We start from the raw sequence: 26265 nt of genomic DNA on the forward strand, positions 1-26265 counted from the left end.
TTAGAAGAAAAGCATTACGTACTCCAGGATGACTTGCAAACAAAGAAAAATTACCCCATTTCAGAACCTTGCGTATCAATCTTGCAGGCACAAAGAATTTTCCAGGAGGAACTTGCTGAATATTGTCAGGAGCGGAAGAAATCGAGCAATCTGGAGGAATAATATCCCTTGGTGTGGAGTCCAAACCTACGATGTCTGAGGATCTGGAGAGAGTATCCGCTCTGATGTTCTTGCTGATGGGACGGAAGTCAATGAATAAATTGAATCTGGAAAAGAACAGTGACATTGACAGAGACAGTGACTCAATCGTTGAGCAGACTGAAGGTACAGAAGATTCTTATGGTCTGAGTAGATGCTGACCGGATGAGAAGACCCTTCCAAAAAAATGTCGCCATTCCTCCAAGGCAAGCTTGATAGCAATGAGTTCTCAATCTCCAATGGAATAGTTCTTCTCAGCAGGTGAAAACATTTTGGAAAAGAAACCACAAGTTACAGTCTTACCCATGGCATTTTTCTGAGTAAAAACAGCACCGGCTCCAACAGATGAGGCATCAACTTCCAAGGCAAAAGGCTTCTTCGGATCAGGTATAGAAAGCACAGGAGCATAGGCAAATGCAGACTTTAAACAGGAGAAGGCCTGTTCGGCCTCAGGAGACCAAATCTTGGGACTAAAGCCTTTTTTAGTGAGAGCCACGATCGGAGCAACTAAGGAAGATAAATGAGTGATGAATTGACTATAATAGTTAGCAAATCCCAGAAAGCGTTGAATAGCCCGTAAACCAAAAGGATGAGGCCAATCCAATACCGCAGACAATTTATCTGGATCCATCTGCAAGCCTTGATGAGAGACAATGTATCTGAGAAACGGAAGACTAAACTTCTCATATAGGCATTTCTCCACTTTGGCATAGAGATGATTATTCCGAAGGTGCTGAAGAACCTGACAAACATGTGTATTATGCTCCTCCAAGTTGGAAGAGAAGATCAAGATGTCATCTAGGTACATGACAACACAGGTGTCGAGAAGATCTCGGAAAATATTGTAGACAAATTCTTGAAAAACAGCAGGAGCATTGCAGAGACCGAAAGGCATCACGACATACTCAAAATGTCCATCACGAGTATTGAAGGCCGTTTTCCATTCATTTCCCTCGCAGATACGAATAAGGTTATAAACTCCCCGCAAGTCCAACTTGGAGAAGACCTTGGCCTCCCGGAGACGGTCAAAAAGTTTAGAGATCAGAGGTAGAGGATAGTGATTTTTGACCATGATTTTGTTAATTCTCCTGTAGTCAATACATGGACAGAGAGAACCATCCTTCTTCCACACAAAGAAGAAACCTTCTCCGGCAGGATGGATTAGCAGTATTTTTGGTCCTTTCATAATTTGTTTTCATTTGCTTGATGGATATACTATCATAGTTTTTTAGTTTGCATCTTAAATTCACTTAGTTTTTGTACGTGGTATTTTATCTATTGCATTTGGAACCCTATGTTAGTAATAACATACCTTTTCACCATACCACTTATATCCTGTTTTTTTATTCAAATCGGGTTGCATCTGAGCAGTGTGTGCTGTTTTGGAAATCTGAGGGGGACATATTTAATAACCTGCTTAGTTTACCTAAGAGTAGACAGTCTAAGATTGCATGAGATTTTTAAAGTGACTCTGGCACAGTTTAAAATCTGGCACAGTTTACACTGTGTGTTCTGTCTACACCACCTCTGAGGTGGTGTAGTTGAAGACTATTTCTTTTTTATCCCAGACTTTGGAAAATTTGGCACAATTTAAGCCATGCCCCATTTGCCAGAGGCCCTGCCTCGTCTTTCATGGTGCAAACAAGGCAGTATTTTTTATTTTTTTTTTGAAAATGTGTGCTGCGCCACTTTTTCTACTGGTGCAGATCCTATTAAATTAGCTGCCAATCATCTGATTGAAGATGCTGTGCTCAAACTCCTTCATTGTTTCCTTAGCACATTTCCATAGTTTTAGTAGTAGCTTACTGCATTAAATTCCTATATCAGCCTACATCCAAATTATAGAGCTGTGCCTAGCAAACAGAGATCAAGCATCCCAGCCCCTTCAATGAGCCGATCCATGGAAGGATTATCAATTAAATAGTCCTAGAAACCCCCCTTTAAGGGCACCACTATCTCTGAACCCATTATATCAATCAAATATTTAACTGCAATATTACCATAAAAGAATGATCTAATAACAAGTATAAGTTAAATAATGAAAAATCTTGTACTGATCACAGAATTCCAGTCTGTCTATACGTACACATCATTAATACTTGTGTACAACATGGCTGCTGCCATGTTATTTCCATGTAGCCAAATAACATCTTGCTCTTAAAAGGAAACTTACAGATGGTTTACCCACACTAAACCCAATACACAGGTTTATATATTATTGGTATACCACATTAAAATGATTTAGAAGTTACCAGGATAGGCACCGACATTCCAGAGATACAGGGTGATACATTTGCTTTCTCTCTAGTTTTGACCATTTTAGCAAGTTTGCCTGAACTGAACCGCCTGAGTGTTTGGCCTCCTTTCTGTGCTACACCCTAAAGAACATCCCAAAATCCATCAGGCAATACAACCTACATGGTGTGCCCCAAGGAAATAATTTCAAGCAACACTTATTGTGCAGACCTCTTTAACTGCTACAGCGCACAAGTGGAAGCCTTTATGCCCGTATGCTGAGAACCACAGCAATCATGAATGTCCTAGGACCAAAGGTACCAGCCATTCTACAGGTGTTCTTCCTTATGTAACCTTTCCACTTATTCATTACTGGCAAATACCTTAAAATCCTGCAGGGAATTGATATTGAACATATATTAGAAAATGGTATCATTTTAAGTATACAGTGAATACATTTTATGGGCTCAAATTGTAATGTCCCTCAATAAGTTTAGGCTTATATGGGTTTCCAATATAGGTATACTTATTATCAGGGCCTTTATAGCTTATATTTAGCATAGACCCTCAATTTTCATTTGTAGAAGGCCAAGCTTAAAATAATAAAGAGGTAATTTACCTGCATGACACAAGCTGCAGTATGAGGCACAGATGCACTATTACTATATAAACAAGGAAGAAACCTTGGTGATTCTGCACCCTCCCACTGATCAATCATTGATGGGCTATCCTCAGGATATGATGCCTTTATTAATGTCACAAAAAATTCCTTCAGGTAACATTAGAACACAAAACCCACATTAACATACAAATTATTGATAATGGAGATTACAGTACATTAGGATTGAGGCCAATAAAAAAGAGAAGTTGCAGATTATAAGGATATTTAATAGATGAAATGATTACTATAGTTCTATGCTTGAAGAAGCAGATAAATATAACAAGCTGTAGGAATGATTGACTGCCCTCACCAATGCAAATGGTAGCGTCTTGATGTTTGATAAGTATCTGCCCTCAAACTGACTCCATGCAAGGGGCAGAGAATATTATCTGGGTTTCATTTTTTTTTTCTTGACTTTATTTTATTGAAACAAAAGGCTCCTCCTTTCATTTTTTTTTCATTCTAATTCAACTATATAAGTAAAAAAATATAACACACAGTTTTTTTTTTTAATCAGAGGAGGTAAATACACACGTCCTTACTGTTTCCATGATGATCGTCAAACTATGGGAGCTTCGCTCTGCAGCCTTTACAAGGGCAGTTTTTGTGGAATTTTTTGCCACCCTTTTATTTGTTATGTTTGGCTTAGGTTCATCTTTAAACTGGCCTGGAGCACCTCCAAGTGTTCTTCAAGTTGCCTTAGCTTTTGGCCTCGGCATAGGCACTTTAGTTCAGGCTTTTGGCCATGTAAGTGGTGCCCACTTAAACCCAGCTGTAACGCTGGCATTTATGTTGGGCTCTCAGATTTCCTTCCTGCGAGCAGTTTTTTATGTGGGTGCTCAGTTACTGGGAGCTGTGTCTGGAGCGGCCATAATTCAAGGGCTCACTCCCTTTGAAGTCAGAGGAAACTTATCAGTAAATGGGGTAAGAAACATCATCTTATGTCTTCGATTTGTAGTAAGTACTTGAGTAAAGCTCTATAATCTATATAGACACTAGGATGTACAAAGTTTTATGCTCTCATAAGTCATCTCCCTCTATACCGAAAGTCAACACTGTTATGTAGATATTAGCTCTACACAATACACATCGTATTTTGGATCCCCCCCCCCCAACGCAAAATACCGTTAAAGTGTTAGTTTTTTTTGCCTTTCGGTGGTTGGTTTAGAACACTGTAGACCAATGGCATACGTTGTCTTTAAGGTAAGTATGCTACTGTAATGTACACAAATATAGGGATTGTGGATAACGGAATTAGTGTATTTTAAACTGGTTATATCTGTTCTGTTCTTTTGCAGTTATTCAACAACACAGAGGCAGGGAAGGCTTTTGTTGTAGAGCTTTTTCTAACACTTCAACTAATCTTGTGCATATTTGCATCTACTGATGATCGAAGGACAGATATCGTAGGTTCACCAGCTTTGTCTATTGGACTGTCAGTGACACTTGGACACCTCCTTGGTGTAGGTATCAGAGTTTGTACAGAAAATACATGGTAATTATAGCTATAAATAATAAAATATGCATTTTTATTGTTTTCAGTGAGACGTATAAAGCATAAATCTAAGTAGTCTAATCTAATCTAAGTATTCCATCTAAATAGAAAAATAAATCTGTATTTATTTATTGTGCTCTTGTCTTTTGCTTTGATAAACCCCATGTTGAATGGCAGTGACAAGTTAACTAGGCAGTGATTATTGAATCATCGTCATCTAGGTTATAGAAGACAGAAAGAAGAAAAGGTGAGAAAAGTAGCAAAAACACACATACAAAAAATAAAAATAAACGAGAGAGAAGGACCATGTGGACCATGAGTCCTTTTTCAATGAATTTAGATACAGTGAAGGAAAAAATTATTTGATCCTGATCCTTGATGCTGATTTTTTGTTTGCCCTTTGATATAGAAATGATTACTCTATAATGTTAATGGTAGATTCATTTGAACAGGGAAAGACAGAATAACTTCAACAACAAAAATTCAGAAAAACACATTTCAAATAAATTATTTTCCCTTTACTCAGTAAAATACGTATTTCATCCCCTATCAAGATGTTGTCTTTTATGTTTCCTTTATAAAGGTAAAGGGCTGAGATTAGGAATACTCTATCAAAAAGAGTGCTCTTAATGTCAGCTTGTTACCTTTATAAAAGACACCTGTTCACAGTGAGAGTCAATCCATCAGATTACAAACTCTCCACCATGTCCAAGCCCAAAGAGCTGTTCAAGGATGTCAGGGACAAGATTGTAGACCTACACAAGGCTGAAATAAGATGCGAGACCATCGCCATGCAGCTTGGGGAGAAGTTTACAATAGTTGGTGCAATTATTCTTAAATGGAAGAAACACAAAATAACTGTCAATCTCTCTTTTCACTAAGAAAAAAATTGTAAAACACTATTCCAAGAAGAACTTAAATCCTGGAGGTTCCCCTGCTCAAGAAAGCACAAGTGCAGGCGCATCTGAAGTCTTGATGATTAAGAGTTCACTGGCAAACTTCACTTCAGACAGGCCTGTGCTTTCTTGAGCAGGGGGACCTTGCGGATGCTGCAGGATTTCAGTCCTTCGTGGGGAAGTGTGTTACAAACTGTTTTCTTGGTGACTATGGTCCCAGCTGCCTTAAGATTATTGACAAGATCCTCTCAAATATTATGTGTTTCCTCCATTTATTAATAATAACATCAACTGTTGTAAGCTTCTCACCATGCTTCTTGGCGATGGTCTTGTAGCCCATTCCATCCTTGTTTAAGTCTACAGTATTGTCCCTGACATCCTTGGACAGCTCTTTGGTCTTGGAGAGTTTGTAATTTGATTAATTGATTGCATCTGTTGACAGGTGTCATTTATACAAGTAACAAGTTGAAGTTATTTTTCCTCTCACTGTTCAAAAAAACCTACCATTAAAATGATAGACTAATCATTTCTCTGGCAATGGGTAAATGAGCAAAATAAGAATACATTTGAACACTTTTCATTCTTCACTGTATGAGTTACATCCAATGAGTGCACTTCTACAAATGCAAAAGTATGTTTGTAGCTTTTTGCCTTAGCTTGAGTCTGTCCTCTAGGTTGTTTCCAACTTACTTATCTATTATGCCTAGGCTTAGAGTAGGCTAGCTACAGAGAATTAAACAGGGCAAACAGGACAGGACTGAGGCAGAGGTCAATACATACATTTGGGTCAACCTGGTCAAAAATCTCCAGTTGATTTCAGTTGAAAAAGGTCTTTGGTGGTAAGAAAGTCTATATTAGATAGATAGATAGATAAACAAGGATAAGTTGGCCAGCACATACTGATACCGAAACTACTGCATGGACCTGGCATACAGGTGCACGCTGCTAGGCTGAATATACATAAACAGGAGAATACAGCAGCACACTGCTAGCACAAAGATACAGATAAAACATGAAATGCTATAGGTATAATGCAAAAAATGAAAACAATGAAAAAGTGAGGTACTTTGCTCACAATTTGGCGGCCAAATAGTTTGGACCATCCCACCACAGTAAGGTGACCTCATTGGGACAGACCCTACACTGTGAATATGCCTCTGCACCCCACCCACCTCTATTAGGTGCTGTATAAGGAGCGGATATCTCAGACCTTGCAATGACTGTTTAACTGATTGCACAGAGTCATATTCACAGTGTAGGGTCTGTCCCAATGAGGTCACCTTACCGTGATGGGATGGGCCAAACTATTTGTACCTAACTTTTTCATTTTTTGCATTATACCTATATAGCATTTCATGTTTTATCTGTATCTTTGTGCTAGCAGTGTGCTGCTGTATTCTCCTGTTTATAGATAGATAGATAGATAGATAGATTGATAGATGATAGATAGATGATAGATAGATAAATAATATAAGCACATATAGTTCAGTTGAAACATAAAGGCTAGAGCATAAAGTTGTGGAACACCATTTCTTGATGTTTGGCCAGAAGAGTAGCCATAAAGGGCATTCCCAGAAAGTGTGTGTCACGATGCCGGCTGGCAGGTAGTGGACCCTCTGTGCCAGAGAGGGATTGGCGTGGACCGTGCTAGTGGACCGGTTCTAAGCCACTACTGGTTTTCACCAGAGCCCGCCGCAAAGCGGGATGGTCTTGCTGCGGCGGTAGTGACCAGGTCGTATCCACTAGCAACGGCTCACCTCTCTGGCTGCTGAAGATAGGCGCGGTACAAGGGAGTAGGCAGAAGCAAGGTCGGACGTAGCAGAAGGTCGGGGCAGGCAGCAAGGATCGTAGTCAGGGGCAACGGCAGAAGGTCTGGAAACACTGGCAAGGGACACACAAGGAACGCTTTCACTGGCACTAAGGCAACAAGATCCGGCAAGGGAGTGCAAGGGAAGTGAGGTAATATAGGGAGTGCACAGGTGATAACTCTAATTGGAACCACTGCGCCAATCAGCGGCGCAGTGGCCCTTTAAATCGCAGAGACCCGGCGCGCGCGCGCCCTAGGGAGCGGGGCCGCGCGCGCCGGGACAGAACAGACGGGGAGCGAGTCAGGTAGGAGAGCCGGGGTGCGCATCGCGAGCGGGCGCTACCCGCATCGCGAATCGCATCCCGGCTAGCAGCAGGATCGCAGCGCCCCGGGTCAGAGGACGTGACCGGGGCGCTGCAGCGGAGGAGGTGAAGCGAGCGCTCCGGGGAGGAGCGGGAACCCGGAGCGCTCGGCGTAACAGTACCCCCCCCCTTGGGTCTCCCCCTCTTCTTGGAGCCTGAGAACCTGAGGAGCAGACTTTTGTCAAGGATGTTGTCCTCAGGTTCCCAGGATCTCTCTTCAGGACCACAACCCTCCCAGTCTACTAAAAAAAAATTTTTTCCTCTGACCTTTTTGGCAGCCAAAATCTCCTTGACCGAGAAGACGTCCGAGGAGCCGGAAACAGGAGTGGGAGGAACAGATTTGGGAGAAAAACGGTTGAGGATGAGTGGTTTGAGAAGAGAGACGTGAAAGGCATTAGGGATACGAAGAGAAGGAGGAAGAAGAAGTTTATAAGAGACAGGATTAATTTGACACAGAATTTTGAAAGGACCAAGATAGCGTGGTCCCAACTTGTAGCTAGGGACACGGAAGCGGACATATTTAGCGGAGAGCCATACCTTGTCTCCAGGGGAAAAAACGGGGGGAGCTCTTCTTTTCTTATCCGCGAACCTCTTCATGCGTGAAGAAGCCTGTAAGAGAGAATTTTGGGTCTCTCTCCATATAATGGAAAGGTCACGAGAAATTTCATCCACAGCGGGCAGACCAGAGGGCAAGGGGGTAGGGAGGGGGGGAAGAGGGTGACGGCCGTACACCACGAAAAATGGGGATTTGGAGGAAGATTCAGAGACCCTGAAGTTATACGAGAATTCGGCCCATGGAAGGAGATCTGCCCAGTCATCCTGGCGGGAGGAAACAAAATGTCGCAAATAATCACCCAGGATCTGGTTAATTCTTTCTACTTGTCCATTGGACTGGGGATGATATGCAGAGGAAAAATTTAATTTAATCTTGAGTTGTTTACAGAGAGCTCTCCAGAATTTAGACACGAATTGGACCCCTCTATCCGAGACAATCTGCGTAGGCAACCCGTGAAGACGAAAAATGTGTACAAAAAATTGTTTAGCCAACTGAGGCGCAGAAGGAAGACCAGGAAGAGGAATGAAATGTGCCATTTTGGAGAATCGATCAACGACCACCCAAATAACGGTGTTGCCACGGGAAGGGGGTAAATCAGTAATAAAATCCATACCAATCAGAGACCAAGGCTGTTCGGGGACAGGCAGAGGATGAAGAAAACCAGCGGGCTTCTGGCGAGGAGTCTTATCCCGGGCACAGATAGTGCAGGCTCGCACAAAGTCCCCAACATCCGTCTCCAGAGTTGGCCACCAATAGAAGCGGGAGATGAGTTGCACAGATTTCTTGATGCCCGCATGACCTGCGAGATGGGAGGAGTGACCCCATTTGAGAATTCCGAGGCGTTGGCGTGGAGAAACAAAGGTCTTTCCTGGAGGAGTCTGTCTGATGGAGGCAGGAGAAGTGGAGATCAGGCAGTCAGGTGGAATGATGTGTTGCGGAGGGAGATCAACTTCTGAGGCATCCGAGGAACGAGAGAGAGCATCGGCTCTAATGTTCTTATCGGCAGGACGAAAGTGAATCTCAAAATTAAATCGGGCAAAGAACAGAGACCACCGGGCCTGGCGAGGATTCAGCCGTTGGGCCGACTGGAGGTAGGAGAGGTTCTTGTGGTCGGTGTAGATAATAACAGGAAATCTTGATCCCTCCAGCAGATGCCTCCATTCCTCAAGTGCTAATTTAATGGCTAGAAGTTCTCGATCCCCGATGGAGTAGTTCCTCTCCGCTGGAGAGAAGGTCCTAGAGAAAAAACCACAAGTGACAGCATGCCCGGAAGGATTTTTTTGTAGAAGAACCGCTCCAGCTCCTACTGAGGAGGCATCAACCTCCAATAGGAAGGGTTTGGAAGGGTCAGGTCTGGAGAGCACGGGAGCCGAAGAAAAGGCAGACTTGAGTTGTTTAAAGGAGTCTTCTGCTTGAGGAGGCCAGGACTTGGGATCAGCATTTTTCTTGGTTAAAGCCACGATAGGAGCCACAATGGTAGAAAAATGTGGAATAAATTGCCTGTAATAATTGGCGAACCCCAAAAAGCGTTGGATAGCACGGAGTCCGGAGGGGCGTGGCCAATTTAAGACGGCAGAGAGTTTGTCTGGATCCATCTGTAGTCCCTGGCCAGAGACCAAATATCCTAGAAAAGGAAGAGATTGGCATTCAAACAGACATTTCTCAATTTTGGCATAGAGTTGGTTGTCACGAAGTCTCTGAAGAACCATACGGACATGCCGGCGGTGTTCCTCTAGATTGGCAGAAAAAATTAGGATATCGTCCAGATATACCACAACACAGGAGTATAATAGATCACGAAAAATTTCATTGACAAAGTCTTGGAAGACGGCAGGGGCATTGCACAGTCCAAAGGGCATGACCAGATACTCAAAGTGTCCATCTCTGGTGTTAAATGCCGTTTTCCACTCGTCCCCCTCTCTGATGCGGATGAGGTTATAGGCGCCTCTTAAGTCCAATTTAGTGAAGATGTGGGCACCTTGGAGGCGATCAAAGAGTTCAGAGATGAGGGGTAAGGGGTAGCGGTTCTTAACCGTGATTTTATTAAGACCGCGGTAGTCAATGCAAGGACGTAGGGAGCCATCTTTTTTGGAGACAAAGAAAAATCCGGCTCCGGCAGGAGAGGAGGATTTACGGATAAAGCCCCTTTTTAGATTCTCCTGGACGTATTCGGACATGGCAAGAGTCTCTGGGGCAGAGAGAGGATAAATTCTGCCCCGGGGTGGAGTAGTACCCGGGAGGAGGTCGATAGGGCAATCATAAGGCCTGTGAGGAGGTAGAGTCTCAGCTTGTTTTTTGCAGAAAACATCCGCGAAGTCCATATAGGCCTTGGGGAGACCGGTTACTGGAGGAACCACAGAGTTACGGCAAGGGTTACTGGGAACCGGTTTTAGACAGTTCTTGGAACAAGAGGACCCCCAACTCTTGATCTCCCCAGTGGACCAATCCAGGGTTGGGGAATGAAGTTGAAGCCAGGGAAGTCCAAGGAGAATCTCCGAGGTGCAATTGGGGAGGACCAAAAGTTCAATCCTCTCATGATGAGATCCGATGCTCATAAGAAGGGGCTCCGTGCGGAAACGTATGGTACAGTCCAATCTTTCATTATTTACACAATTGATGTAGAGGGGTCTGGCGAGACTGGTCACTGGGATGTTGAACCTGTTGACGAGAGAGGCCAAAATAAAATTTCCTGCAGAACCAGAGTCCAAGAAGGCCACTGTAGAGAAGGAGAAGGCAGAAGCAGACATCCGCACAGGCACAGTAAGACGTGGAGAAGCAGAGTAGACATCAAGGACTGTCTCACCTTTGTGCGGAGTCAGCGTACGTCTTTCCAGGCGGGGAGGACGGATAGGACAATCCCTCAGGAAGTGTTCGGTACTAGCACAGTACAGGCAGAGGTTCTCCATACGGCGTCGTGTCCTCTCTTGAGGTGTCAGGCGAGACCGGTCGACCTGCATAGCCTCCACGGCGGGAGGCACAGGAACAGATTGCAGGGGACCAGAGGAGAGAGGAGCCGAGGAGACGAAACGCCTCGTGCGAACAGAGTCCATATCTTGGCGGAGTTCCTGACGCCTTTCAGAAAAACGCATGTCAATGCGAGTGGCTAGGTGAATAAGTTCATGTAGATTAGCAGGAATTTCTCGTGCGGCCAGAACATCTTTAATGTTGCTGGATAGGCCTTTTTTGAAGGTCGCGCAGAGGGCCTCATTATTCCAGGACAATTCTGAAGCAAGTGTACGGAATTGTACGGCATACTCGCCAACGGAAGAATTACCCTGGACCAGGTTCAACAGGGCAGTCTCAGCAGAAGAGGCTCGGGCAGGTTCCTCAAAGACACTTCGGATTTCCGAGAAGAAGGAGTGTACTGAGGCAGTGACGGGGTCATTGCGGTCCCAGAGCGGTGTGGCCCATGACAGGGCTTTTCCGGACAGAAGACTGACTACGAAAGCCACCTTAGACCTTTCAGTGGGAAACAGGTCCGACATCATCTCCAGATGCAGGGAACATTGGGAAAGGAAGCCACGGCAAAACTTAGAGTCCCCATCAAACTTATCCGGCAAGGATAAGCGTATCCCAGGAGCGGCCACTCGCTGCGGAGGAGGTGCAGGAGCTGGCGGAGGAGATGACTGCTGAAGCTGTGGTAGCAACTGTTGTAGCATAACGGTCAGTTGAGACAGCTGTTGGCCTTGTTGCGCAATCTGTTGTGACTGCTGGGCGACCACCGTGGTGAGGTCAGCGACAACTGGCAGAGGAACTTCAGCGGGATCCATGGCCGGATCTACTGTCACGATGCCGGCTGGCAGGTAGTGGACCCTCTGTGCCAGAGAGGGATTGGCGTGGACCGTGCTAGTGGACCGGTTCTAAGCCACTACTGGTTTTCACCAGAGCCCGCCGCAAAGCGGGATGGTCTTGCTGCGGCGGTAGTGACCAGGTCGTATCCACTAGCAACGGCTCACCTCTCTGGCTGCTGAAGATAGGCGCGGTACAAGGGAGTAGGCAGAAGCAAGGTCGGACGTAGCAGAAGGTCGGGGCAGGCAGCAAGGATCGTAGTCAGGGGCAACGGCAGAAGGTCTGGAAACACTGGCAAGGGACACACAAGGAACGCTTTCACTGGCACTAAGGCAACAAGATCCGGCAAGGGAGTGCAAGGGAAGTGAGGTAATATAGGGAGTGCACAGGTGATAACTCTAATTGGAACCACTGCGCCAATCAGCGGCGCAGTGGCCCTTTAAATCGCAGAGACCCGGCGCGCGCGCGCCCTAGGGAGCGGGGCCGCGCGCGCCGGGACAGAACAGACGGGGAGCGAGTCAGGTAGGAGAGCCGGGGTGCGCATCGCGAGCGGGCGCTACCCGCATCGCGAATCGCATCCCGGCTAGCAGCAGGATCGCAGCGCCCCGGGTCAGAGGACGTGACCGGGGCGCTGCAGCGGAGGAGGTGAAGCGAGCGCTCCGGGGAGGAGCGGGAACCCGGAGCGCTCGGCGTAACAGTGTGGAGTAAGGTTCCCACTTGTTCACAGCCTCTCCAGCATTTATCTGAGGTGTAAGAAAATACCTTAGTCAGTTTATACAGTGTACAATCTAAATAGTAACTTAACGGCATCTGAGGGGTTAATGGCGGACATCCGTGCGATCGCAGATGTCCACCATTACCGGCGAGTCCTTGGCTGCTGATAGCAGCCGGGACCTGCCACGAATGACGCGAGCACTGGTTCGGTGCTCGCGGTCATAGTGACGCGTAAATGTACGTCATGGTGCGTTAAGTACCACAGCATCATGACATCCATTTACGTCCATTGTCGTTAAGGGGTTAAGCACTAATGGTTCTGTGCTGGAACTTCCTAAGATGAGGCTCATCAACCTTAAGAACATCAAGTCACACTCCAAAGCAGAAGCCACACTCCAAAACTTTAACTTCAGAATTGGGAATTTATTCACCCAAGGTCTAGCTCCTCATTGGTGCCAATTTAAAGCTGTATTCTTGCAGTGCTGCTTCAGGACCTCGTCGGGTGGTCACAGTTCACAGGTATGTTTAAGCAAGATTAAGAAAACATTTATATGCAAAAAAAAAGGCCTTTGTCATCACTCAAAATGGAAAATGGACATAAAACACAGAAAAAACAGAAGCAAAAATTTTTTTTTGTGAAACTATAGATCTTTGTATGCACCTTTAAACCTAACGTCACCTGTACTTTGGTATTTGTCATTAACAACCAATATTATTGTTTTAGATCTATTACACAGGTTGCTCCATGAACCCTGCAAGATCATTTGCACCAGCAGTAATGACTGGGATTTTCAATGCCCATTGGGTAAGTTTGCCCTTTTGGCCTTTTCATTCTGTGACACATGTTTTATGGATTACATGCCATTACAATGTACATATGAGATGGGCTGGGTCGTGGGTTTATCCAAATTAATTGTTAGGTTCTTATTTTTATCTTATCCTTATGTAACTGTATAATTACACACATTACATTGTTAAATGATTGTGTAAAGACTGTTAGCCAAAGTAATTATCTCCTGGATTAATGCTTTGTTTTTACCAGTGATGTTTTGCTATGTCTATTTAAAGAACCATACTTGCATTTTCATGGGAATTGTCTTTTGTATGTAGGTTAATAGTGGGTTATATTTTATGTTTATCAAGTCTTGATGCACATAGAAAACACTCTGTCTGGTTGCTTGTTTTGTGAAAAACATTGGACAAAAAGCTTACAGCAAAGGCTGAGTGCATTGCTAATGTCTTCTACACTGTCATTTCAACTCATGTAACTGTCCTAGAACTATACTGGAGAGGAATACACCACATAACCTTTCCAGTAATGCTACTTCTTACTACTAAGGGTTTTCTTTTCTTAAAGCGTACCCGTCAGATCCAACAAAAAAACTTTTTTTTAAATATATCACTCAGAACCTAATCCTGACCATGTACATCAAATTTTTATGTGTCTAGCACCTTTATCTATTTTTTTATCACATTTTTAATTTAGCTCACTATTCTGATTTCCTCTCAAAGGGAGGAGGTGTGGCCTCACTGTGCATGTCTCCGCCCCCTCCCTCAGTATGCTGTCTGCTCACATCTCCCCTAGCATTAGCAAAACTACAATTCCCAGCTTGTCCTCACTGACAGTAGCGAAACACAAGCTGACAGTGGGAGGATTTTTCCTCCAGCTGTGAGCCCTGCACTCACAGCTGTCAATCAAGGAAGTGTGTCCATGACATAGGTGATGACGCATGGACACAGCAGGACTAGTATGTGTCCAAGCAGGCAGGGGGGCAGTTGTTTGACTGGCTTTTTCAGTATGAAATTCAGAAAATTTTCTAATGAAAGCAATTACAAAACCTATTGGTTTGGCAAGCTTTACAACATATCAAAAGTTTTTGTATCTGACAGTGCCCATTTAAATTGTTGTGTTACATTGTACTTTGTACAGCTAACTAAAGTTTTACATTCCCTGCCTAAGTTATTATTGTTCACCTATAAATAGCTAACTAATATCATCCTGAACTTTACATAGATAAAGGAGAACTCTAGCGAAAATTACTTATTCTCTGTCCACAGGATAGGAGATAAATAACTGATCCCGGCTTTCTATGACCCCGGCTTTCTCTGTGAGAAGTGCGTGTTGTCTACTGGTAGATGGCATGCTCTCTGTTCATTTCTATGGCAGTGCCGATGATGTGCAAGTGCTGTACTCGGGTCTTTTTGGTTCTCCCATAGAAATGAATGGAGAGCATGCATCAGCAGTGGGATATAGGATACATTTATTTTAGCTGAAATTATCCTTTAATGAAAGGGAATTATCTGAAGAGACACTGTACATTAAAGGAAAGGAATGCATATATAAGCAAGAAACACAAAAATACTCAATATAATGAGTAAAAAAAAACTATGAGAAAACAATGCTCAGAGTTGTTAGCATTACTTGTTACCTACAAAATTAGCATATTTTAAAATGCAGTGACATGTTTTATTTTACATGCATATGTTCAGCAAAAAATTTCACTTTTTTCATTTTTTTTACCAATGTGTGAAGTTAAAGGGAAACTCCGGGGGAAACAAGTGGAAAACTATTATTATTTTTTTTTTTTTTCAAATCAACTGATGCCAGAAAGTTAAACAGATGTAAATGACTTCTATGTAAAAATATTAATCCTTCCAGTACTTATCAGCTGCTGTATACTACAGAAAAAAGTATTAAGTTCTTTCCAGTCTGACAACAGTGCTCTCTGCTGACACCTCTGTCCATGCCAGGAACTGTCCAGATTAGAAGCATATCTCAATAGAAAATCTCTCCTACTCTGGACAGTTCCTGACATGGACAGAGGTGCCAGCAGAGAGCACTGTTGACAGACTGGAAAGGACTTCACAAATTTCTCTGTAGTATATCTGTAGCATACAGCATCTTATAAGTACTAGAAGGGTTTAGATTTTTAAATAGAAGGGATTTACAAATCTTTTTAACTTACTGGCATCAGTTGATTTGAACAAATTTTTTCTCACCAGAGTTCCCCTTTAACCTCAAAAGAAAAAACTAAAAATGGTTTCTTTAGTGCCACCTATTGGTTTTTACACTGTGAGTTGATGCCCAATTCTTTCAAGAGCTTTGAGACAAACCTTGAGTTATTATTATCCAAACCAGAGACGCCCATATGTAGACATCTTTATCAGGGTAGAGGGAGATAAATAGGTTAGAGATAAACATTCCATATGTTCAAACTTTTTAACAAAACATGGTTCTTTTTGTCAGAAAGTATAGTAACCTCCTTAAAAAGATTACAGCATATTCTACTGTCTATTTAGATGTTATAGCTTCTCTTAAGCCAACATTTCTGACATTAGAACCACTAAGCAGTCAACACCACAGATAGGGCCACACATATATATTAAAGGGGCATTCCAGGCAAAAACATCTTATCCCCTATCCAAAGGATAGGGGAGAAGATGTCTGATTGTGGAGGGCCCCGCAATCTCCCTGCAGCACCCACATTCTATGCGGGGCTGCGTCTCCAGTTTAGGAAAACTCCGGGTCATGCCCCCCCATTCATGTCTATTGGAGGGGGCTTGATGGCCGTCATGCCCCCTCCCATAGACGTGAATGGAGGGGGCGTGGTGTGACGTCACAACCCCAGTCCTGGAAACCCGGAGGTTTCCAAAACTGGAGATGCAGCCCTGCATAGAATGCGGGTGCTGCAGGGAGATTGTGGGGGTCCCAGCAGTGGGCCCCCCGCTATCAGACATCTTATCCCTATCCTTTGGATAGAGGATAAGATTTTTTTTGCCCAGAATATTCCCTTTAACCTCTTAAGGATGCAGGGCGTACCTGCATGCCCTGCGCCCGGTCCCGGTGTTTAAAACGGCATCACACCAGGTCAGGCCCGGCTGCTAATGATAGCCGGGACCCTGAGCTAATAGCGCGCGGCACAGATCATTGTGCCGCATGCTATTAACCCTTCAGACGCCCAAAACGAAAGTAAAAGCTTCCCGGCAGCTGTCGGGCTGATCGGGACTAACGCGATAAAATTGCAATGTCCTGATCAGCTAGGACGCGAGCGGAGGTCCCCTCACCTGTCTCCGTCACGTCCGCTCGGCATTTGACTGCTCCAAGTCTGAGCTATAGGCTTGAGCAATCGAGCCCCTAGAATGCGGATCCATGCAAAGCTATGGCTTTTCAGGGATCAGGGTAAAAGATCAGTGTGTGCAGTGTTATAGCCCCCTATGGGAGCTATAACATTGCAAAAAAAAAGTGAAAAAAAAGTTAATAATGGTCATTTAACCCCTTCCCTAATAAAAGTTTGAATCACCCCCCTTTTCCCATAAAAAAACCTGTAAATTAAAATAAAAATAAACATATGTGGTATCGCCGCGTGCGTAAATGTCCGAAATATAAAAATATATCATTAATGAAACCGCACGATCGAAATCCAAAATAGCATATTTTTGGTCACTTTTTTTATCATTAAAAAATGAATAAAAACGATCAAAAAGTCTGATCAATGCAAAAATGGTACCAATAAAAACTTCAGAACACGGCGCAAAAAATTAGCCCTCATACCGCCCCGTACGCGTAAAAATAAAAAAGGTATAGGGGGTCAGAAAATTTTATAAGTATAAATTTTCCTGCATGTAGTTATGATTTTTTTCAGAAATACGACAAAATCAAACCTATAAGTAGGGTATAATTTTAACTGTATAGCCCTACAGAATAAAGATAAGGTGTCATTTTTACCGAAAAATACACTGCGTAGAAACGGAAGCCCCCAAAAGTTACAAAATTATTTTTCTTCTTCAATTTGGCGCATAATTTTTTTTCCGTTTCACCATGGATTTTTTTGTAAAATGACTAATGTCACTGCAAAGTAGAATTGGTGGTGCAAAAAATAAGTGCAAAATTTAAAGCGTTATGATTTTTAGAAGGTGATGAGGAAAAAATTAACACGCAAAAACGTAAAAATGCTGGGTCCTTAAGGGGTTAAGTGCAATAAAGCAGCAGAAATCATTCTTCATCTTTTCTGTGCAAATAACCTGGTTTCATTGTGTGTCAGATTTTTATTTTTTTTGTTTGTTACACACTAATTGTGAAAACGTGATGCACAGAGGATTTTGTGTCACTTTTGTGCAACCTGTTTCTACGCCCCAAATGGGAAATATTTTTCCCAGCTTGTAAAATGTCATTGTTTCTTCACTTCCCAAGCACAAAACCTGTAAAAAAAAAAAAAAAGCTATTGCTTCTTCCGATACCTGTGTTTATATAAATACCAGCAGGCATCGCCTTAAAGGGCTCAAAAATTATTTTAAGCATTAAAAAGCATAAAAAAATCTGCTTGTACAGTGTGTTTTTATTCAACCTATTAGTAACCACAAGGTATTTATTATCTGTTACCCATAACCATACATTTTGTCATAATCTGGAATTTAAATGTGCTTTAAAAAAAAAGCTCAGAACTAGCTCAGTCAGAACCAGAAGGTTTTTCAGCAAACTAACAGAACCAAACTGAAAGGTTTTTCTCACCTCTAGTGATAAATATTTGATTTCTGGAGAACTCACCATTTGGACATCTAATAATTACCAGAATGGGGGTCCTTGTTCTTCCCTTCTGTATGAGTGCAGCAAATATGTATATATATATATATATATATATATATATATATATATATATATATATATATATATACACACACACACACACACACACATATATATATATACACATATATATATATATATATATATATATATATATATACATACATATTATATACATATATATATATATATATATATATATATATATATATTTATTTATTTTTTTATTTATTTTTTTATATTGGTTCCACTCCTAGCTTTAGTTAAAAATGCTAATTAAATTCTAACCAAAATTTTGTACTATATGTGAGACCAGCCTAGAGTCATTACTAAGAGTGGAGTGCAGTTTTCTTTGTGGGTTTGTTTTTACCCCAACAGATATTTAATTACTAATGTTTCCCTACACTTTGCACTTTTCCCTATATTTTGCTTTTTTTTTTTTTTTTTTTACACATACAAGCTGTGGGTTTTCCAGAGCTCAAATCCACCACATTTTCTGTGGTGGAAAACCTAGTAAACATGTTGGGATTTTTCAATAATGTCCGGGACATGTCCGGGGACATGTGACCATATCCCTTTTCCCCATAACCACACACCCCTTTTTTTCAGTAAAATGGAGAGTTGGTCAGGTTTTAGATTTTTTATTAAAGACATTCAATTCTGGCGTGATGTGCTAAATTCTGGTGCACAACCTGACAAAACATGTTGGGTTTACAATGGTAAAAAACATTTACAAGAGGAAAAAGCATTTGTTGATCTAAATATGGTGGAGATGCTCTACAGCATGGGTTCCAATTTGTGCAAAAGTTCTGATCTATTACAATCCTTTCACTGCTGTTTGCAAACTTTTAGACTCCTTCCTAAATGGGGCTTTATGATTTGTAACAACACATGGACAAGCAATATATTTTTATTAGTGCTCAAATTAAGACAATGAATAATCATAATGTTTACCTATCACTTGTACTTTTCTCAGGTCTTCTGGCTTGGACCATTGTTTGGAGCCACGATAGGATCTTTGATGTATCACTTTATATTAATTCCAAACACTAAGACCTTCTCAGAAAGAATAGCAATCTTACGGGGAGAGCTGGAGCCTCAAGAAGACTGGGAAGAGAGGGATATGCGTAGAAGACAATCAATGGAGCTACACTCACCACAGATAATACCAAAAAGTGGCATGACGGAAAAAGTTTGAGAGAAAATGTTGGAGAGAAAAAAAAACGGAAGTGCTTGAGTAGGGGATATTTGAATCTGTGTCCTGTCTGGTCACAAGTGTGTTTGGCCAAATGTAACAGTTTGTGATACCATATTGTACATTATCATGAAGAACATGAATGCATGTAACAAAAGTAATCTGGTAAACACCAAAACTAAACTAACATCATTCCTACTAGTAATTTATCTGTGTTCAATGTAACAAATACTATGAAATTGTGTTACAATATTTTGAAATTATAATCACTTTCAATTTGCAGACTGTGCTGATTGGCTGGAAGTGTTACTACTAATATATCTGATCAATCTGGGGAAAAGTGGAGCCCAACATTGGCTACTGAATTATTGGAGAAGATAATATAAGTATAGTAGATACAATCTATTAACACATCTTTAGAACAGTATTGTAGCATCTCTCTCTGGCTTTATATGTAAGGACTTGTTTCATCTCTAATAGTTTTCTGCTGGTTATTATTTCAAGGGATTATCTACCATCTTGTAAAAAAAAATGTATCATGCTGGAGATTGGAAAAGAAATAGAAAAAAACGATGTACCCAGCCTCAGTCCCCACAGCTCCAGTTCTGTTCTTTCTGCTCCCCTGGTCTATTGTCATCTTGCTGCATTCGAGATAAGCATTCAGTGCAGAACTTGCCTGCTCAGCCTATCATGTCAATCACTGACCCGTGGACAGGTGGACAGGTCCTGCACCAAGTGCTTGTCTCAGAAGCAGACGAAAGACCAAACCAGAGCTGTGGGGGACCATTAAAAGAATTGGGGCTAGGCAAGTATAATTTTGGGGCTAGGCAAGTATAATTTTGGGGCTAGGCAAGTATAATTTTGGCACAATAGGAATTTAAGCAAAATTTTGAATAACTGCTTAGATTTTCAATGTTATATTATTATTGGGTGACATTCCGGGACTTTGGCAATAAATAACCATAATGTTTCCATCATTTCATGGTCTTTTGTTTATTTTCATCCTAGAAACAGCGAGTAATTAAGAAGTAATGTTAAAGGGGTAATGGACATATTATCCCCTATACAAAGAATAGGAGATAAAATGTCTGATCGCGAGGGGTCCGACTGCTGGGACCCCTAGCAATCTCCGTGCCAGCACCTCAGGGTTCTGAACACGGAAGATTGGAGCTTCTGTATTTGTGACATCACACAATGCCCCTTCCATTCATGTCTATGGGAGGGGGTGTGGTGACTGTGGTCGCCAGTCATCCAGCACAGAGCAGAGTTTGCTCCGTGCACCAGATGACTGGGGTGCCGCGCCAAAGATTGCAGGGGGGTCCCAGCGGTCAGACCCCCCATGATGAGAAATTTTATCCCCTATCCTTTGGATAGAGGATAAGATGTGTAGGGGCAAAGTACCCCTTTAAACTGATGTGTAGGGGCAAAGTACCCCTTTAAAAACTTAGGCTTCTGTAAAATGTTAGGATACCTTATCTCACCCTCAGAAGTACAGTACAACATCTTAATGCACCAGGGATTAAGATGGGACTGGCTACATCTTTACACCTACAGCCTAGAACATTAGCCTGAACATATAAGAAGCATTCATGACCGATGTGTAATAATTACATATATAATATCATGGACATCTAATAAATATTGCAGCATTCACCAGACAGGGATTTAAAACTTCTTTATTTGGTTCAAGCTGACATGGTGACAGGTATGACACTCTTATTACACAAAAAGCCCACAGGCATGTCACACAGGCACTTCTTCCAGGGTGTTCTTCTTACTAGTGTGTTTTTCAGGTGTGGTAGCTTGGGGGTGTAGGGTATATGGGATGCAGCTGTGCGGTACTTAATGGGGTCTGTTTAACCCTTTCTACTCATGACGCCAGGGTGAGGGTTCCTCTGTGATGCTTGTCCTACCGCCACCCGTCCCAAGAGCGATAGGGAGGTATGAAATAATTGAATGTCAACAACCGGAGAGTTTGCTGAAAACAGTCGGACCTTTTACTGAAGATTTTATTCAAGCTTTATAACCGGAACAGTCTCTGTACAAGCAAAGTCTCTTAGATATTGACAGTGGTTGGGACCTTAAGCGTTTTAGAGTCCGTAGACTGATATGCGCTGTTCCGCTGGATTTAGGGGATTTAGTTGAGGTCCAGAAGTCACGCTAGCTTTATCAGGGATTTAGTTTAAGACTCACGTTTTGAGTTCACGCTGAGGCCAGCAGGCTATAGGCCTAGTGATCTGTCCTCTCTGATAGTCCAAAACCCAAGAGAGCGATCATTGGCTGCAGCTCCCTTATATGAGCAGGGGCTGACCTTAAGCTGATTGGTCCAATACTTCTGTCAATTATCTGTACAAAGAGTTATGGGTAATCATGTGACCCAAGGACCTCCAAAGATCCTCCAACATACCATAGAGGAATTAACATAGTCACATGACCGAAGGCCCTGCGACGCGACCAAGGTAAGTATACTCATATACAGTATATTAAATATATACATTTAAACATTACAAAATTAGAAAAAGGAGGCGACTAGGGGCTGTCCCACCTGGGGGACCCTACCTGAAAGTAGGAATTCTTACTTCAGGGACCACCATACAAGGTGCAGTATGCAATACGGTACCGGGACACCACAAACCCCACTTAAGATAAGTCGGCCTCGACGTCTGTCCCCTAAGACAGAGGGACAAAGTGAAGGGTGCTTTATAACAGTTCTGGGCATAACTTTTCAAATGTCCATTAGTCAGGCTGTATAAACACTACAAGGTTATTTAACATTTTAAGGTACAAACATAGGCACGGGTAAACTAACGAACAGGATTACTTGGTTCATGAATTTCGTAACAGGATGACATAGTATACATGAGATACATCCTAACACTTTTACTTTTATTTTCCTTTCCTTTGGTTTCTTTTCTCTCACTGTAATTATTTACAAAACATTTTACAGTTCACTTGACATTTTTGAATCTCACTAGACATTTTTGCCACACTAGTTACCTGTTTAGTACACTGAGGGTTTTACTGGCTTGCCTGAGGCTATCTACCAATAATCTAGCTACTAGGGTCTATTGGCTACACGCTCATCCCTAGAACACAACAGATAAACCTTATCTAGGTTACCTTTTTGATTAAATGTATTATTTTAGCTCGCAAGAGCACGCACTGGCCGGGCAGGGCATCTCGCACACGTTAGAGAAAGAAGAGCACAGTTAGTGTACATAACAGTGGCAGGAATTGGAACATGACATAGGCTACAATTCCTAAAGCGTTTACTTGAGTGTGATATATTTTTGTTGTTTGGTGTACTAAGTTTAAGTGAGGTAAGTACACTTGAGTGATTAGTTTGACGTACTATGTGTAAATAAAGTCCCATAAACACACCAGAACAATGAGTATAAATAATTGTTAAACTTTATTAAACATACATTATTTAAAAACATTAAAACAAGGGACAGCAATAAGACAGACAAATCATGGCTACTGAATAGATGGGTAGTTGCTAATACGCAGAAAGTTAATGTGCAAAAATACAAAAAAGTAGGTACTATATTAAAGTGACTTATGCAATCTATAAAGCTGACAAAGTATAGCATAAAATAGATATAGATAATGTAAACACTTCAATATGCAAACAGTGAATGCTATGGCCACAGCCAAATGATATTGCACATAACAAAGTGACACAAAAAAAGGGGGCAGAACAGTGGAAAGATCTGCAATTGTCTGATCAGTGACAAAGCTGGGCAAGGAAAACACCTATGATGTTGGGGGGGAAAAGCGGAAAGCAAAAACCTACCACATCCAAACCAGGTATCAGCTAGTGGGCTGAAAGGTAAATTGCCTCAGCAGAGTGATCATCAGACCCATGGTACACACATACCCCTATGCACACCAGACACCAATGCCGTTTCGCCATGAAGGCTTCCTCAGGGAGGAATGTGTACTATGTGTACATTACTACATGAAAGGCCAGTCTTGGTACCTTAAGGGTGGTTTTCCTTGTGTAGACCTTTGAAAAGGTGTTAGTGATGTGTGATGGAAACGTTACTCCCAGAAGAGCTCAGAGAGCTACCTACAGGACCTGCGGGTCACGTAATCAGGTAAACTCTATGGTTTTTTGCTTAAGGACCTTTGGAGGTCCCTGTGACGTATTGCGCCCACAATTCCTTGTAACAGTGAGTGACAGATATTCGGATCAAATAAAATGGCCCCACCCCTGCCCATATAAGGGAGTGGTGGCCGTAGCTCGCTCTCTTGTTCCTAGGCTTTCATGAGAGAAGGATCTGCGCTGCTGTCATCAGTGAGTTTAGGCCTGAGCCTTGCGGCAATGGCTGATCATTACCAAACCGTAACCTTAACCCCTGATATACTGAAGCAATACCCTGACTGCATTACCCCTACCCCAGAGGCGTACCACAGCTGGATTTAGGGGATTTAGTTGAGGTCCAGCAGCTTTAGCGGGGATTTAGTTTAAGACTCACGTTTTGAGTTCACACTGAGGCCAGCAGGCTTCAGGCCCAGGGTTGTCTTTGCAAGTTGCACGGATCTGTCCTCTCTGATGGTCCGGAACCCAAGAGAGCGATCATTGGCTGCAGCTCCCTTATATGGGCAGGGGCTTACCTTAAGCTGATTGGTCCAATACTTCTGTCAATTATCTGTACAAAGAGTTATGGGTAATCATGTGACCCAAGGACCTCCAAAGGTCCTCCAACATACCATAGAGGAATTAACATAGTCACATGACCGAAGGCCCTGCAACGCTACCAAGATAAGTACACTAATACACATTATATTAAATATGTACATTTAAACATCACAAAACTAGAAAAGAAGGAGGCAACTAGGGGCTGTCCCACCTGGGGGACCTTACCTGAACGTAGTAACTCTGACTTTGGGGACCACCATACAAGGTACGGTATGCAATACGGTATCGGGATACCACACAGCCACCATATTGAGTTTGCAAAGAATTAAAGGTGCCAAAATGTAAGAAACACCCTTCCTTTTTGAAACTACACACCTTAAAAATGTTATCCTGGTGTGTAGTGTGCTTTTGACCTACAGATATTTTATAAATTTACACGTATAGAAGAGGCAGTAAGTTAATTAGTCTGGCTCTGCAGGGGTACAATAGTGGATCCCGTATGGATCCCGTCGGATTGGTGTGGGGCCGCAAGGCTGCTAGTGCTGCAGGTAAGGAAGGCACAAAAGGCTCATATATGACATAAGGAAGAGAGGAACCACACTCACCAGCCTTTTCATGCAGATATTCTTTATTCCTTGCATGGGATAAGACGGTAAACACCAAGGTGCAGAGCAGTCGGCTAGAACGCCGGGATCATTCACAGGTGTGAAAGCTGTTTCACGGGACTAGCCCGCTTCTTCAGACCATGCCCCTCAGTAATGTCAGCGCAGGTTAAATACACTCCTATGTCAGCATCATCGAGTGGGTGTGTAATAGAAAAAGTGAGTGACCTAAAATACAAAAGTGTGAATTAAAAAATATATAGCAACTGTACAGTTTAGCAAAGGGAAACATTTTCATATGGCTGGACTACAGAGAGACGCTCATGTCAGATATGTCGTTCAGGCCAAGGTCGCCTTGCGCATCGGTACGCAATATCCATTCTGCTTCAATGCGTAATAAGGTATTTTTTCTGTCTTTGCCTTCTTTAGGCATGATCCTTTTTATTCTGAAGATTTTGAGTGTTGCCGGGTCACTGTTATGGATGGTGCGTACATGATCGAAGATGCAAGGGCAGCCTTTTCCTGAACAAAAAGAGTACAAATGTTCGCGCAATCTAACTTGGAGAGGGCGAGAGGTGCTTCCTATAAAGAAATGCCCACAATTCACACTTTTGTATTTTACGTCACTCACTTTTTGCACTCTCACTTGATGACGCGAGCATAAGTGTGTATTAACCTGTGCTGATGTTACCGTAGGGCGGGGTCTGACGAATTGGGCTAGTACCATGAAACAGCTGTCACACCCGCGAATGGTCCAAGCGTCCTAGCATGGAATAAAGAATATCTGCATGAAAAGCACCACTAGCACAAGCAGATCTTCCTCTTCTCTACATGTATACTTTCACTTAACCAGTCCAGAACGCGCTTCTAAAAAAAAAAAAAAAAAAAAAAAAAAAAAAAAAAAGGGGGAGATCAACTAGACACTCAATATCCCTGCACATTATCCTAAAGATGGAAATTGGAAACCACATCAGAAAACGCAGAGGCCAATGTGAACACAGAACAAGCTATTAAAGCAAAACGGCAGGACGCCGGGTCATTCTTTGCACTGCGTAATTAATCTGACTCACTACAGCTGATGAGTAGTGTTGCTCGCGAATATTCGCAATTCGAATATTATTCGCGAATATCGCATATTCGCGAATTCGCGAATTTCGCGAATATAGCACTATATATTCGTAATTACGAATTTTCTTTTTTTTTTTCTTTTTTTTTTTTTTTCTTCACAGTACACATCACAGTGATAACCCCTCTCTGCTTCCAGCTTGTGTGGTGTAAAGAAGGCTCTAATACTACTGTGTGAGACTGGCGTGCGAAGATTCGCATATGCGAAAATTAGTGTATGCTAATTTTCGCATATGCGCATTTTCGAGTATGCGAATTTTAGAGTATGCTAATTTTCACATATGTTAATTTTCGCATACGTGAAATTTCGCATATGCGAAAATAAAACGAGAATATAACGAATATGCGAATATTCGCGAATATATGACGAATATTCGTCCATATATTCGCGAATATTCGCG

At 42.4% G+C, this 26265-nt stretch overlaps 1 protein-coding gene across 1 annotated transcript; it reads left to right on the forward strand.

The window, feature by feature from the left end:
• The first annotated feature begins 3621 nt into the window (after positions 1–3621).
• LOC130357708 (aquaporin-2-like) lies at positions 3622–20460 on the forward strand. The gene is made up of 4 exons (XM_056560436.1): positions 3622–4018; positions 4393–4557; positions 13438–13518; positions 19274–20460. Exons 1-4 carry the CDS (start codon positions 3644–3646, stop codon positions 19493–19495), a joined length of 843 nt encoding a protein of 280 aa, XP_056416411.1. The 5' UTR covers positions 3622–3643; the 3' UTR covers positions 19496–20460.
• Positions 20461–26265: the final 5805 nt, after the last annotated feature.

Source organism: Hyla sarda, chromosome 2 (assembly GCF_029499605.1).
Source record: "Hyla sarda isolate aHylSar1 chromosome 2, aHylSar1.hap1, whole genome shotgun sequence".
NCBI classification, from domain to species: Eukaryota; Metazoa; Chordata; class Amphibia; order Anura; family Hylidae; genus Hyla; species Hyla sarda.